This window comes from Telopea speciosissima, chromosome 7 (genome assembly GCF_018873765.1).
Source record: "Telopea speciosissima isolate NSW1024214 ecotype Mountain lineage chromosome 7, Tspe_v1, whole genome shotgun sequence".
Lineage (NCBI taxonomy): Eukaryota > Viridiplantae > Streptophyta > Magnoliopsida > Proteales > Proteaceae > Telopea > Telopea speciosissima.
The window spans coordinates 53,716,330-53,728,904 of record NC_057922.1 but is presented as its reverse complement, the minus strand read 5'-3'; the positions used below and the strand labels follow the sequence as shown (position 1 = coordinate 53,728,904).

The window sequence follows — 12,575 nt, the reverse complement described above, 5'->3', positions numbered from 1 at the left end:
TTATACGGGTCCACATTTTTTTTATTTTTCATAAACAAATTGCAACACGGCAGAAGGTAGTGGAAGGATGATGAAACAATTCCAACCATTGGATAAAGCAGGATCTGAATTAACCACATGTCAAAAATTTCAAAGCCACAATCAATCACATATCCTTCTTTGTATTGACATGAACCTCCCCCCATTACCCTTGATGCCTAGCACTCTAATGGAAGAGAACAATGTATTTGCAAGCTTCCATGGAATGATTTATGTTTTTCAGTGCCTAAAGAAAGCGCCTAGAATATAACATCTATTTCCTACTATGTCAAAAAAATGCCTCCAATATATAAATCAGATTTAAGCAATCTTGGATTTGTTGGAAAAGCTTTCCCAACCACAACCTGAAAGAACTAGTGAAGCGACCAGTATCCCTTCCTCCTTTCCTCTCCTTACCGATGTAGAATTGATAAAGAAAGGCTTGGTTACAATGTAAAAGGCTCTAGGTCTACTTTGCCTGCCTCAAACAAAATGAGAATAATAGGAGGTCTAGGGTGAAGTTCAAGACTTGTAGCAGACATAGTCAAGTGAAATCGACTTCACACGTGATTCAACATAAAATCATAGTTCGAGAACTCGGTGAGATCTCGCCGAGTTTTTCAGTTTTTGAAAAAACCGACACGATACTGCCTGCGAGTCTCAAAAGTGCAATATCTCGCCGAGATCTCGGATCTCGGTTTGGGTGTCGGTTTCGACCCATTTTTTAACCCACCTACCACTTAAATACCTCACCTAACTCGACATATCTCGGCAAGATCTCGTCGAGATCTCGAATCTCCGGTCCAGATCTCGGGTTGACCCATGGAAATGACCCATCTACTATGTATTTACCTAACTCAACGAAAAAAAAATGCACCAACTCGGCGAGATCTCAACTCGACTCGGTTTTTCCAAGAGCCGAGTTGGTAACGAGACCCAACTTTTAGTACCTTGCATAAAATATTGACATAATAAAAAAGAGAAGGGTGTGTAGTGAGACTACAACAAACAACAAGCTCAGCCTTATCCCAACTTAAGGGTGTATAGTGAAACTGACTGCACTAATTGAATTGTATGGTGTTCCCACACAGGTTAGCATAGAATCTGTATCTTGATCCCACATAGGGAGGATTTCGTTTGTATGCTCCCTTGCGCAGGTGACGAATAAAATTGTTATTAAGGAGGGGTGGAGGAGACACAAAACCTCAATAAAAGGGATGACGAGGTTGAAAATGCTTCTTAATAAACTCTCAGCAAGGTGGTGGGAGCTTCACTCCTCTGGGCGCTAGGCACTCCCATGGTTCACGAGAAGGAAAAAGGACTTGTCTTTTGTTGCATCTGGCATGAGATGAAAAAGAGAGTGCTTCGTTTCTCTCTCTCTCCTATATATATATATATATAAACAAGTACTGCCTTGAATAGAGTTGAATTACAAAACCGAATTCATATAGCTAACCTTATTTACAAGGGATAAGGATTAGTTGAGTTGTGTTTATACGGAGAGCAAAAGTTGCAGTAAAAAAGTAAACATGCCTTGGCCCAACAAAAGAATGCATCAAAATATTACCAAATTCTTCTTCGACTCTGCAGAGGTGGAGGGTGATTTCATCTTTGCAAACAATTCCTGAATAAATGTATTGTCATCCTTTAACAACGAAACTACCTACAACAAAGTAACATAATAGAATTCATCAGAAAAGAAGAAAAAACTACTAAAGCAAAAAAATAGAATTAGAAAATCCAAATAGCAAATATCATAATTTGGAACAATCAAAATACTAAATCTTACTACAGCATTATTTGCATGGATAATGGAATTGAGATTTGCAACTGTTGCCTCATCCAACACCCTTGGGAAAATGGCATCCTGAAAAGGTGACAGAGCAAGAGCAATCAGAAGGATAGATGTACCTCAAAATCCACAGAGAGGGTGACACACACATTGAGAGAGAGAAAATTAACCCAATAACCCAGCATCAAAATAGCATCATAAAACCTTTATATAACCAATTCTGTATGTCTGATGTATCTTTGATAAGACCACATGATCTTTAATAGGGACTGCCTGCAGAAAGAGAAAAGAAAACAACAAATGGTTTGTCAATATTAAAGAGATGAGCAGACTATGCCCCTTAATGACAATGAAGATTGACAACCCCCACCACACAAACAAAATAGATAAACAATAAAGAGAGAATAGGTTGGCAAAATATTACCTCCTTAAAAACCACATGCTCCTTTAGGAAGGCACGATGATGTTGGACATGACGAATTTCAGGATCATCTGCAGGACAACATCATAAGGAAATATTGGCCCATCATTTAAAGTGTCGGTCCGGGAGAAAGAAAAGGAAAAGAGGAGAGTAACCCGAAAAAGAAGGGGTATTGAGTTGCCCATGTTTCTACTCAACGAAATGACAGAATTTCAAATTCAAAACATTTTTTTAATAAAGCAACAGAATTTTATCGGCCAAAAGGCTAAGGGTATATCCATATACAAGCTGTAAATGTACATCTGAATAACACCCCTATTTATGGGAGCCAGTAAAATATTATGCTCACTGCATATAATTGGGTATTAAGTGATTAACAAAAATTTCCTCACTTCACATAATTGAGTATTAAGTGATTAACATGCTTTAACACAATAGAAACCACAGATAATAAAAAAAGGTGCATGTTCCTTTCTTTTCATTTCTTTTCTTTTTTTTTTTTTTTTTTTTTTTTTTTTGGGGGGTGGGGAATTTTACTTCTACCACCCCTGGGGTTTCAAAAATTATGTCCGTAACCCTAAGTACTAACTCTGTTAGTTTTATTTCTAAAAGACAATTTTGCCCTTTCTTATTTTTATTAATAAACGCACCCCACCCCACCCTTGTTACAGTTGCATACCCTGTTACCTGGAGCGACAAGGGCTGGGACCCGACGACCTTCCATTTTGCGACCACCTCCTGCTCCAGCAACCACCTGCAGCTCCGGCTGACGTTGCAGGCATCTCCGGCGACCATTGCAGCTCCGGCAACCTCCTTGTAGCAGACAGCTAAGCATACCTTCAATATCAACTAACTCAAACTGTGAAACCTCTCTCTCTCTCTCTCTCTCTCTGCAGTTCTCTGTGCGCGTAAAAAATGCTGATGAATGACGAATTCGTGGGATCACTGGGTCGAGGAGGCTCTTTCGAGACTTGAATCACTAAAGGTCCTTTGATCTCTCAGACCCATTTCGCTCTCCAGGCTTGAATTAAAACCATTTGAGAATGAAGTGAAGAATTCGTAGATTCAAGGAGTTTCAGACTTCCTGTCTTTCATGTTTTGGAAATTTTGATTGATTTTCTTGCAACTGATAATAGTCAATTTACCAGTCAATCCAGAGACCCAGAGCTACCTACCTCTCCTGGAAATTCCAGCTAGTAATATTTATTTTTCAATTTTTAAAATTTCTTACATTTTTTCCTAAATTTTTGTATGAATCTGGCTGTCTGAAAAATTGAAACTAATGTTGTATCCATTATGCATTTTGGGCAGCCATATGTCACACTCGTATTCAACACAAGCGGACAAGAATCTATCAAAGTTGACGAGACTTGCTGTCAACAACAGAAGCTTTAATGGAAAAAACCAGGAGTCTTCTGCAATGCTGGCTAAAATAATCTTCATGCAGAAGAAAGAAAATTTAATTAACACACTCTGTGAGAGAGAGAGTGTGTGTGTTAATTAAAATTGGTCGCCGGAGATGGTGATGGCAAGCTCTGTGTTCGGCTTTCCCTTTTGAGACGATGGTGTTGCAAACAAATGGGGGGTAAATATGTAAAAGCACCTTCATTAATGGTATTATGGGCATTTAGTTAATATTTGAGCAATAACATCATTACTTAACTGTTATCAGCTAACAGTAGGGGTATGCTTGTAAGAATCTTTCAAAATACAGGGGAGGTTTATGAAATAGATGAAACCCCAGGAATGGTAGACGTAATTGTTTCAAAACAGGGTAGTAGACGTAAATTTCCTCTTCTTTTTTTAGGGGGGGGGGGGGTTCAACCCCTTTAAATGAATTAAAGTGCCTTCAGTGGCACAGAATCTACACGACAAGCTAGGTAACCTTTGAAATCATTTTCTTTTAGCCACTTTGGTCCAATTGTATTTGTCCACTCCCTTACTTCGTCACCATTTTCTCTTCCTAGTACTAGTAGATTGGGGATTGATCTTACTATGAGAAGTCATGCCATTCAATTCTTATGAGTCAACAATGTAGGCCTCAGCAATGGAAAGAAAAAGATTGCCCCACAAACACAGACAGTTCTTGTCAAAACTCAACAAGCCTATAGGTTGAGAGTCCACTATATTTTTAGCTACAAGTGATGCAGGAGCAAATACTTGGACCAGGCTAAACCCGTTGGGGGACCCATACGAAGGCAAACCGGATTCAATTGGGTCTTTGGGTTCAGTAGGATATTTAATTTATTTATTTAGTAGGGTTTTTATTAGTTGAGTTTATCATGTAATTTTCTGTTTCAGTTTTAATAAGCTACAGTCTACTTAGGATTTTATTGCAGCTGACTCCCATTAGAATTGAGGTTAATTTCAGTTTTAGAGTTTAATTAGGAATCTTTAATCACTTTCTTTAAATACCAGTGTAATCAAACGATACTCAGATTTTGATGAATGGATTTTTGAGTTGTTTGTTACCAGAGTGGTACAAATGAATCAGGTTGTGTGACTTTTCTTTCCTTCCTCTTTACTTCTCTCTTCTCTTCCTTCTCTACCCTTCTTAATTCTTATTCCTGGTATTCTGTTATTTCTTCTTTCTTTTATGTTATTTTCTGCTACTACCGAACCAGCAAGACTGATGGAGATTGATCCAACTCTTAAAAAAAAAAAAGGGGCTACCCATTGCACGAGGCTCCCGCCACTGCAGGGTCTGGGGAGGGTCATAATGTACGCAGCCTTACCCCTGCTTTCACAGAGAGGCTGTTTCCAGACTAGAACACGTGACCACTTGGTCACAATGGAGTAACCTTTACCGTTGATCCAACTCTGTCATCCCTAAACTTTTCTGTCCCAAATTTGGTTTAGTGGTACTGGTATCTATCCTTAGGGAAACCCAAATTCTGCAATATTGGCCCCAAACCTTCTGCTATAGTGGAGCACTCAACCTGAGATCAAATCTGATCTCTGCTCTCTATCGCGTGGATTGATTTCATGTAGTCCTTGTTGATTTCCAGATTGCTGTTCTGAATGATTCTTGCTTGAGTATCAGAGTACATCGGATCTGCTATTTCATCTTGAAATCTCAATTCGATCTGGGATAAAATGAGGGAGTTCTTTCGATTTTCCCTAAACCTGGTTACCGCTGGTTGTGTATGTCGACCAAAGGTTGAAGACGACCACTTGTCTTTCTTCTTCCCTCATCCCACATATTTCATAACCCTGTTTTGCCCCTACCTTTTGAGTTTAATCTATTCTATCCTTTAATTATATTTTGTTCCAAGTATACCCTTTACCCATCATATGTATTATCCCACTTTTTAGTTTGTTTCCTTTGTTAGGTTGATTCCCATTATTTACAGTATTGCCACTCTTTATTATAAACTTCAATTTATTTAAAGGTTTTACCATCAATCTTTTTACTTGAGCCTTCTATTATTTGGGTGGGCCCATAAGCAATCCAAGTAGGGTTTATGGACCCTAGATCCGCATCAACAAGCCATTCCAGGAGAATTGGCACTAACTATTACCTCAAACTGTAGCATGACAATAAGAAAAAACAAAACCAACCCACATCTCCAAATCATATTCCTGTACTACTTAGAGCAAGACATGGATACTTTTTACTTTTAACATACAAAACTAAGAAAAACTTGAGACTGACAGACTGAATAAGAACTTACATTCCAGTGACCCTATAATATCCATGATGAGCTCATCCCCAAAAATTTTCTCAAAGATCTGAGGATTATTGAGTAAAACTGTGGACAAAAACCATAAGAAGCCAGTTAGCACTAGAATAAGGGTATGAAGACAATAACATCAATGAGGACATAAAAATACAAGCACTGACTGATCCCTTTGACTATTTTGAATATCATGTGAAGACCCTCAATGTTCTCCGAGTCTTCACATATTTTAAACAGGTCCATCAGCTTGCTGAAGAAATCTTGCTGCATGAAGAACAAAATTTCGTTGAGAAATACTTTAATCTCATAAGCCGTCTGGAAGAAAAAAAGTGGGATCAAGAGCTGGAAAAATAGAAAATCTAAATGTTATAGAAGCTTAGTAAAACAGAATGCACCAGAACTTCATCTCCAACAGTGGAGGGAAACACACTTCATTTTCTTTCAAATAGTATTAGTACATCTTAACTTTTTCTACTTTTAATAAATACCATTACAATTTTGCAAAAGCATAACCAATGGAATGCCTAACACCAAGTCATAACCCATGAGCATTTAGCACTGTAACACACAACATGTTTAACTAACTTTAAAGTAAAAAATGAAAAAAAAAATCAATTCCTTGAATGTATGCAAAAAAGAAAATGCACTCTCACTGGAAAATCAACAATCTCATACAGAACATTTTTATGGTTATTTATTAATATGTGAATTCAGAGTATCATAAATATTTGGGAAAATTTCACAGACACCCCCTAAAAGTATCCAATATCTCAGAAACTTACCATACTTGGTCAAAATGTCACAGACACCCCAAACGTTAAGCACAGTTAGTACCCAAAGGTGAAATATCCTTTTTACCCCTTAGTTATTTAAATAAAAAGACAAAACTGTCATTTCATCTTCTTCCCTAAATATCCATTTAACCACTTAGTTATTTAAATAAAAGGACAAAACTGTCATTTCATCTTCAACCCCAAAACCCCATTTCCTCTCCTTCCTCTCTGCGTTTCTTCTTCTTCTTCCGCCAGCACCACCATCATTGCCACCATTGCCACCACCGATCTTCTTCCACCGCCAGCATCACCACCACCGCCGAAACCCATTTCCATCTTCTAACCCAGCTCTCCTCCATCCCTTCTATTTTGTTTCACAGGCTCCTCTTGTACTTCCTTTGCTTCTCCAGTATCCTTAGGTTGGAGCTTGGCGGTGAGTTCACCGTCATTAATGGCGACATCGGTAGCAATGACGGTGCAAGATCCGGGCTTTCTAGATCAAGCTCTCTTGCAAAAAGGGGTTTGGTTACAGTTACTGAACTCATCTTTCTTCCATGAGAAGACCGAGCTCTGTTGCATTAGTAGCAGCAGAAGCAGCAAAGTCGCAGCCCTCGTTATCGACGCCATGGCCGAGATTAAAATTTCCAGAGGTAGTTAGAACCATTAACCAGCCATTCTTCTCTTTAACCAGATAATGGTTTTGGGTACCATCTTACTTCCAGAGAGACTTAACTGGTATTCTATTTTTGGATCCAATATTGAATGATGATGTAAAAATTGCATATGGACTTAACTGGTGTTCTGTTTTTGGATCAAACTAAACCATCTCCGTATTTTGGATCATAGATCCGAGTGAAAGAAAGAAAGGGGTGAAAAAAGTAAAAAGAAAATGAAGCGAGGAAGAGGGGAGATGGTCTTCTCCAATGCGAAAGCCAAATTCGTAGAGCTTGGAAGCAATAAAAAGGACTACAGAGTAGCAAGCAGAGCTCACTGAGTGGGTCAAGTGTGAGGGAAAAAAAATTCTCTATGAAAGGAATAAAGGAATTACAGAGAGAAAACTAGGTAGTAAACTAATCAAAGAGAGAAAGAAATGCAGTTTTGAGGGCAAAGACAGAGTTGGAAGACACAAAACAAACAAAGGAGAACCAATTACCAACATTGTTTTAAATCTAAGTTTAAAGCTACGAAAACCGCTCAAAGTGGTAAAAAATACCAATAAAAAATGAGAATGTTTAGAAAGGGAAAAGAAATAATTTGAGAGGAGCAGAAACTAGAAAGAATTTGTCTCATGTTCTGGATTTATGTTTTGACAGAGGGAGACGAAGAGGGAGATTTGTGTTCTTTGTATTGGTTTTTCTTTTCCATTTTTTTCATTGATTTTAGAGTAGTTGAATATCTCTCCTTTATACTTCTACACATAGTTTGAAGGCCGGAGTTGCTCTGAGTTTTGGGAAGAAGAGAAGAAGGGAGCGGAACCCCTGCCGGATTTCATTAGATCGCCACGGCCATGAACAATGAATTAGATTCTCTGAGTTTTTCGTATGAAGAGGAGACCTTCAGTTCGATGTTCTTTGGTCTGAGTTTTTCGGAAGAAGAAGAGGAAGTAGTCTTCCCAGATCGAGCAGCTTGGTTCATGGAAGAGGCTCTACAGAGCTTGAAGAGGAGAAGAATGGCTTTGAAAAGTCTGAGACGGTGCCATAGAAGAGGAGAAGAAGGGCTTTGAAACGTTAGCCGAACTCTGCGATCTCACCGGAATCGTTTTGAGCAGCAAAGGCGGTTTGATGTTCAAGGGAGAAGAGAGCAGCAACGGCGGTTTGAAGTTCAAGGGAGAAAGGGTATTATGGGAAGTTCACCCTGTTGGAAGGGTAATTTCGCCATTATAAAAAAGTTAACAGGGACTTAACTGCTAAGACTTAACGGAGTGGACTAAGTCGATATAAAATAAAAAAATAGGGGTGTCTGTAACATTTTGACCAAGTATGGTAAGTTTCTGAGATATTGGATACTTTTAGGGGGTGTCCGTGAAATTTTCCCTAAATATTTTATAAGAAGACTATTGACATGTCAAATGAAATTTAACCACTTCGACAGGGAAGGTATCATGCATTTGAAAAAGCTATGGGATGGCATCCTTTGTCCAACCTAGATCGCTTTAGACATTAAAGACTTATGGTGGACATTTAACTGTAGCAGCACACCCAATATATTTCCCAATAAAAATTTTCAAAAGGTACAAGATTAGTAGATTAAATTATGCAACAGACAGAATTCCATCAAAATTATGAAGTTCAGCATCACAACTGAATTTAGTACTAAATTATGCTTTTTAAAAAATAAAAAATAAAAAGGCACAAGTGCACAAATGAAGATCCCTGCAGCTCAATATTTCATCTGAACAAGCATTTTTATAATTTCAAGGATAAATTACAGATGAGGTACCCAATGTTTCAGAAAAATAGATTTGGGGTACCTCACATTTGAAATATTATGTTTTGGGTTTCTTATTAGCTAGTTCTGTTTTAGACTAGAAATATTTCCAACTTTGCCTATAGCCAGTTCTCTCACCCTCACACCCACCCCACCTCTGCCCTCACCTCCACCCACACACTCCCCCCCTTCCCCCCCCCCTTCCAATGGTTTTCAAGTCACTTAAGGATTAGGGATTAGAAACGAACAAGAAATTTAGGACCGCAGGTAAGGAACAACAGATCACCAAACCCAAAACGACATTGTCTTCTCTTTTTGCTAGAATTCTGCATCACCCTCCCACATCCACTGTGACTCCTGCAGCCCCCTCGTCCCACAACTCTGCTTTATCCCACTCCCCCACCCTCTGCAACCTCCAACACCCCCTCCCCCACTCTCCCCCCCCCCCCATCCACCACGACCAAAGCTATAAATCTCGGTTTCTGGCCTGCCCGATCTCATTTCGTGGTTTAGACCTTGTGCCTCCCAGGGTTGAAAAGCAAGGTTGAAACTTGGGTTTTGACCATGGATTTCAAACTTGAATTTCGTTTCGACCAGGCCCGAAACCAAGGCAATTCAAAGATTTCGATCAGTTTCAGCTTTCAACCATAGATTTCAACCTTGGGTTTCGTTTCGACCCGCCCCGAAACCAAGACAATTCAAAGATTTCGAACAGTTTCAAGCGAGATTTAGTTCCATGAATGACTGCCACATCTCCTCCTCCTTCCCCGCCTTCTGCTCCTTCCAACACCCCCTCCCCCGCCCTCCACTGCAATCTCTTGCACCCCCGCCACCGCTCACTCGCTCTCTCTCAAAAAAAAAAAAAAAAGATCGGTGTCAGGGGCGACTGCTTGTGAATTATATCTATTTTGTTTGATTGTAGGGAGTAAGGAAGCTAGTTAGACAGTCAGTCAGTGAATGAGTGAGTGAGAGCACAAGGGCAGAGACAATGGTAGAATGAGCACCAGTACTGATATTTGTGCTGCTCTCACCAGGGCTCCTCTTTCAGCTACTGGGGAACAGCCGTCAGTGCAGCTCGGGAGCTTCAAGATCAATGGCAAAGCCTTTAAACGTCTAGACTTACCTACCTACGGTCTTCATTCTTCTTCCACACACCGGTCTTCGACTGAGGTTTTTATGGTTTCTGGCCACTAGCAGGTGGAGACTAGGGGTGTGGGCGGACGTAGTGGCTTAGCGATGTAAATACGTCATGTTTATTTTATTGAAATAACTTTGGATTGAGTCATATATGTATTGGGACTTTGAACCCATGGGTTTACTTTGTAATTGGCCAATTTAGTGGGCCGAAAATATGGTACTTCGTTAGTTTAGTTAGAGTCCTATTTTGAGTCTGTTTTCTTTATTATTTCACTTTCTTAGTCAATTTAGGTTACCTTATTAGTTAAGGATAGGGTTAGGCCTTTCACTTTTAGTGTCTAAAGACTATTTTTGAGTCCTCTATATAAGTTAGTAAGGGAGGCCAGCATTGCAGACGAATTTGATTAATGAAATATTGGCTTTAGCCTTTGTGAAAATCCTGAGATAGGATGGGTGAGATGCCCAGGCTGAGATAGCCTTCACCAACCCCATTCCATCGATCTCCATTCAAGCTCCAGTTCTGCCCTAGTCGATCTCTTGAAGATACATACTCAGCTGCTGGAAATTCCCTGCAAGAGTCAAGAATAATTTCATACAAGAAGTAAGAGCATCATCCCCAACCCAAACCCTTCTTCTAATCCTCTAAACTAAACCCTAGCATTCCCTCCATCTCTAAGCATCATTCCCATAACCCAAATTCTGCCCAGACCAGACCAAACCAACCATCAGAAACAGCCCAAACTTGGACCGAACCTCCCTCTCACCCGTAGGGAAACTCAATCCAAGCCCCTGCCCTAAATTCCCATCCTAAACCCAAGATTCCCCATTATTCTCTTTTCAAAAACCCAAAACCTAAACCTAATCTGCAGTCCATTCAAATTTACATACCTAACGCCATCAAAACATCTCAGGGCCTTCACTGGAAGACTCCCCTACATCAACTTACCCTAACCCTGCCATCAAACCCTAGGTCCCATCAAACTCTAACACTAATTTTACACTTACACCTATTTTAGCCTAACTGAATTACCTGTTCAGATCAGATCATGGTTATTTGGCTTCTAGTTGGTCTCCTACCAATCTAGAACTACATTACTTAGTGCAGTATTGTGGTTGTTGGTGGCAGACCGGTGGTGGTCTAGTACTCTGGTTTCTCATGTAGCGTCTTTGTTGGCACAGTCAAAGGCGGGGACGGTGGTGGGGGTGAGAAAACTGGCTATGGGCAAAGTTGGAAATATTTCAGTCTTAAACAGAACTGGCTAATAAGGAACCCCACATATAATATTTCAAACGTTTGGTATCCCGAACATAGTTTTCTGAAACGTTGGGACCTCAGCTGTTATTAACCCTAATTTGAAACAAAAACTGTTCACAAAACAGAATTTAAAGACTTCTTTTCGGAAATTCTTCCTGAATTGGATTATTTAAACATTTACTTCAACCATGCAACATTCCATTATTTCCATCAATGTCCGCACACAATAACATTTTCCTGGAATCTTTGTTCTAAAAATCCAGATAATCATTAAATTTTCACCTAAGTGTTGGGAAGTAGCTTCGGAAATGGAAACTTGTTCAACCAGTTATCATTTCCATTATTCTAGTCAGTACTGGGAGTTTCCACTATGATACAATGCTTGACAAAACATAAAGATATTTTAAACTCCAGAAAACATCAAAACTCAAAATACAAAGGCTAAGAGTAACATAATTTCAGGCACTTATCCTCTAACAAGATATACCAAATTTTTCTAAGGGACACAGTTAATAGGAAGCTTACATCTTGTAATATAAGCTCTGTCACACGCATCTGATCCGCAATGCCACTCTCCATTACAGTCTGCAATACAGATTGAACTACTTAAACGATCAACGAACCACATGTCAATAATAATAATAAAACTAACTTCTTTCTAAAAAAAACAAAAAAGGAAACAAGAAAGAAAAAAAGAGAGCAATAATAATAATAACACCACCACAAAAAAGTCATTACATCATCTGCTCCAGCAAGCTAGTCATTTAGGGTCAGCCAGTATTAACATAAATATGTAGTCTGTCACAATAATCATGCAACTATCATTGGAGAATTTATGAATTGAAGAAAGACATTAACATGGCAGAAACTGAAAAACTTGTCGGACGCATAAAGGAATAAAATTGGAAGGAAAAAAATGTTGAGGCTGTTGAGGCACATAAACTCCATACAACAAAAGAATTTTTTACAATTAAAAGGAGGATTGTCATCATTATCACCTCCTATAGAAATCCAAATGACTTAATCCATTGCATTGCCAAAAAACAATTTAAGGAAGAAATAAAAAATCCAC

The 12,575-nt window shown here is 39.1% G+C and overlaps 1 protein-coding gene across 2 annotated transcripts in view; it reads right to left on the bottom strand.

The window, feature by feature from the left end:
* The window catches only part of LOC122667893 (serine/threonine-protein phosphatase 4 regulatory subunit 3-like), a 62,473-nt gene that overhangs the window by 36,952 nt on the left and 12,946 nt on the right, over positions 1-12,575 (bottom strand). For both annotated transcript variants that reach the window (XM_043864367.1, XM_043864368.1), the window contains exons 8-14: positions 12,029-12,088; positions 6,076-6,175; positions 5,906-5,983; positions 2,235-2,302; positions 2,015-2,083; positions 1,808-1,885; positions 1,586-1,681 (exon numbers count right to left, since the gene is read on the bottom strand). In XM_043864367.1, the coding sequence (XP_043720302.1) occupies positions 1,586-1,681; positions 1,808-1,885; positions 2,015-2,083; positions 2,235-2,302; positions 5,906-5,983; positions 6,076-6,175; positions 12,029-12,088 (549 nt within the window). The remainder of the gene's footprint in view (positions 1-1,585; positions 1,682-1,807; positions 1,886-2,014; positions 2,084-2,234; positions 2,303-5,905; positions 5,984-6,075; positions 6,176-12,028; positions 12,089-12,575) is intronic.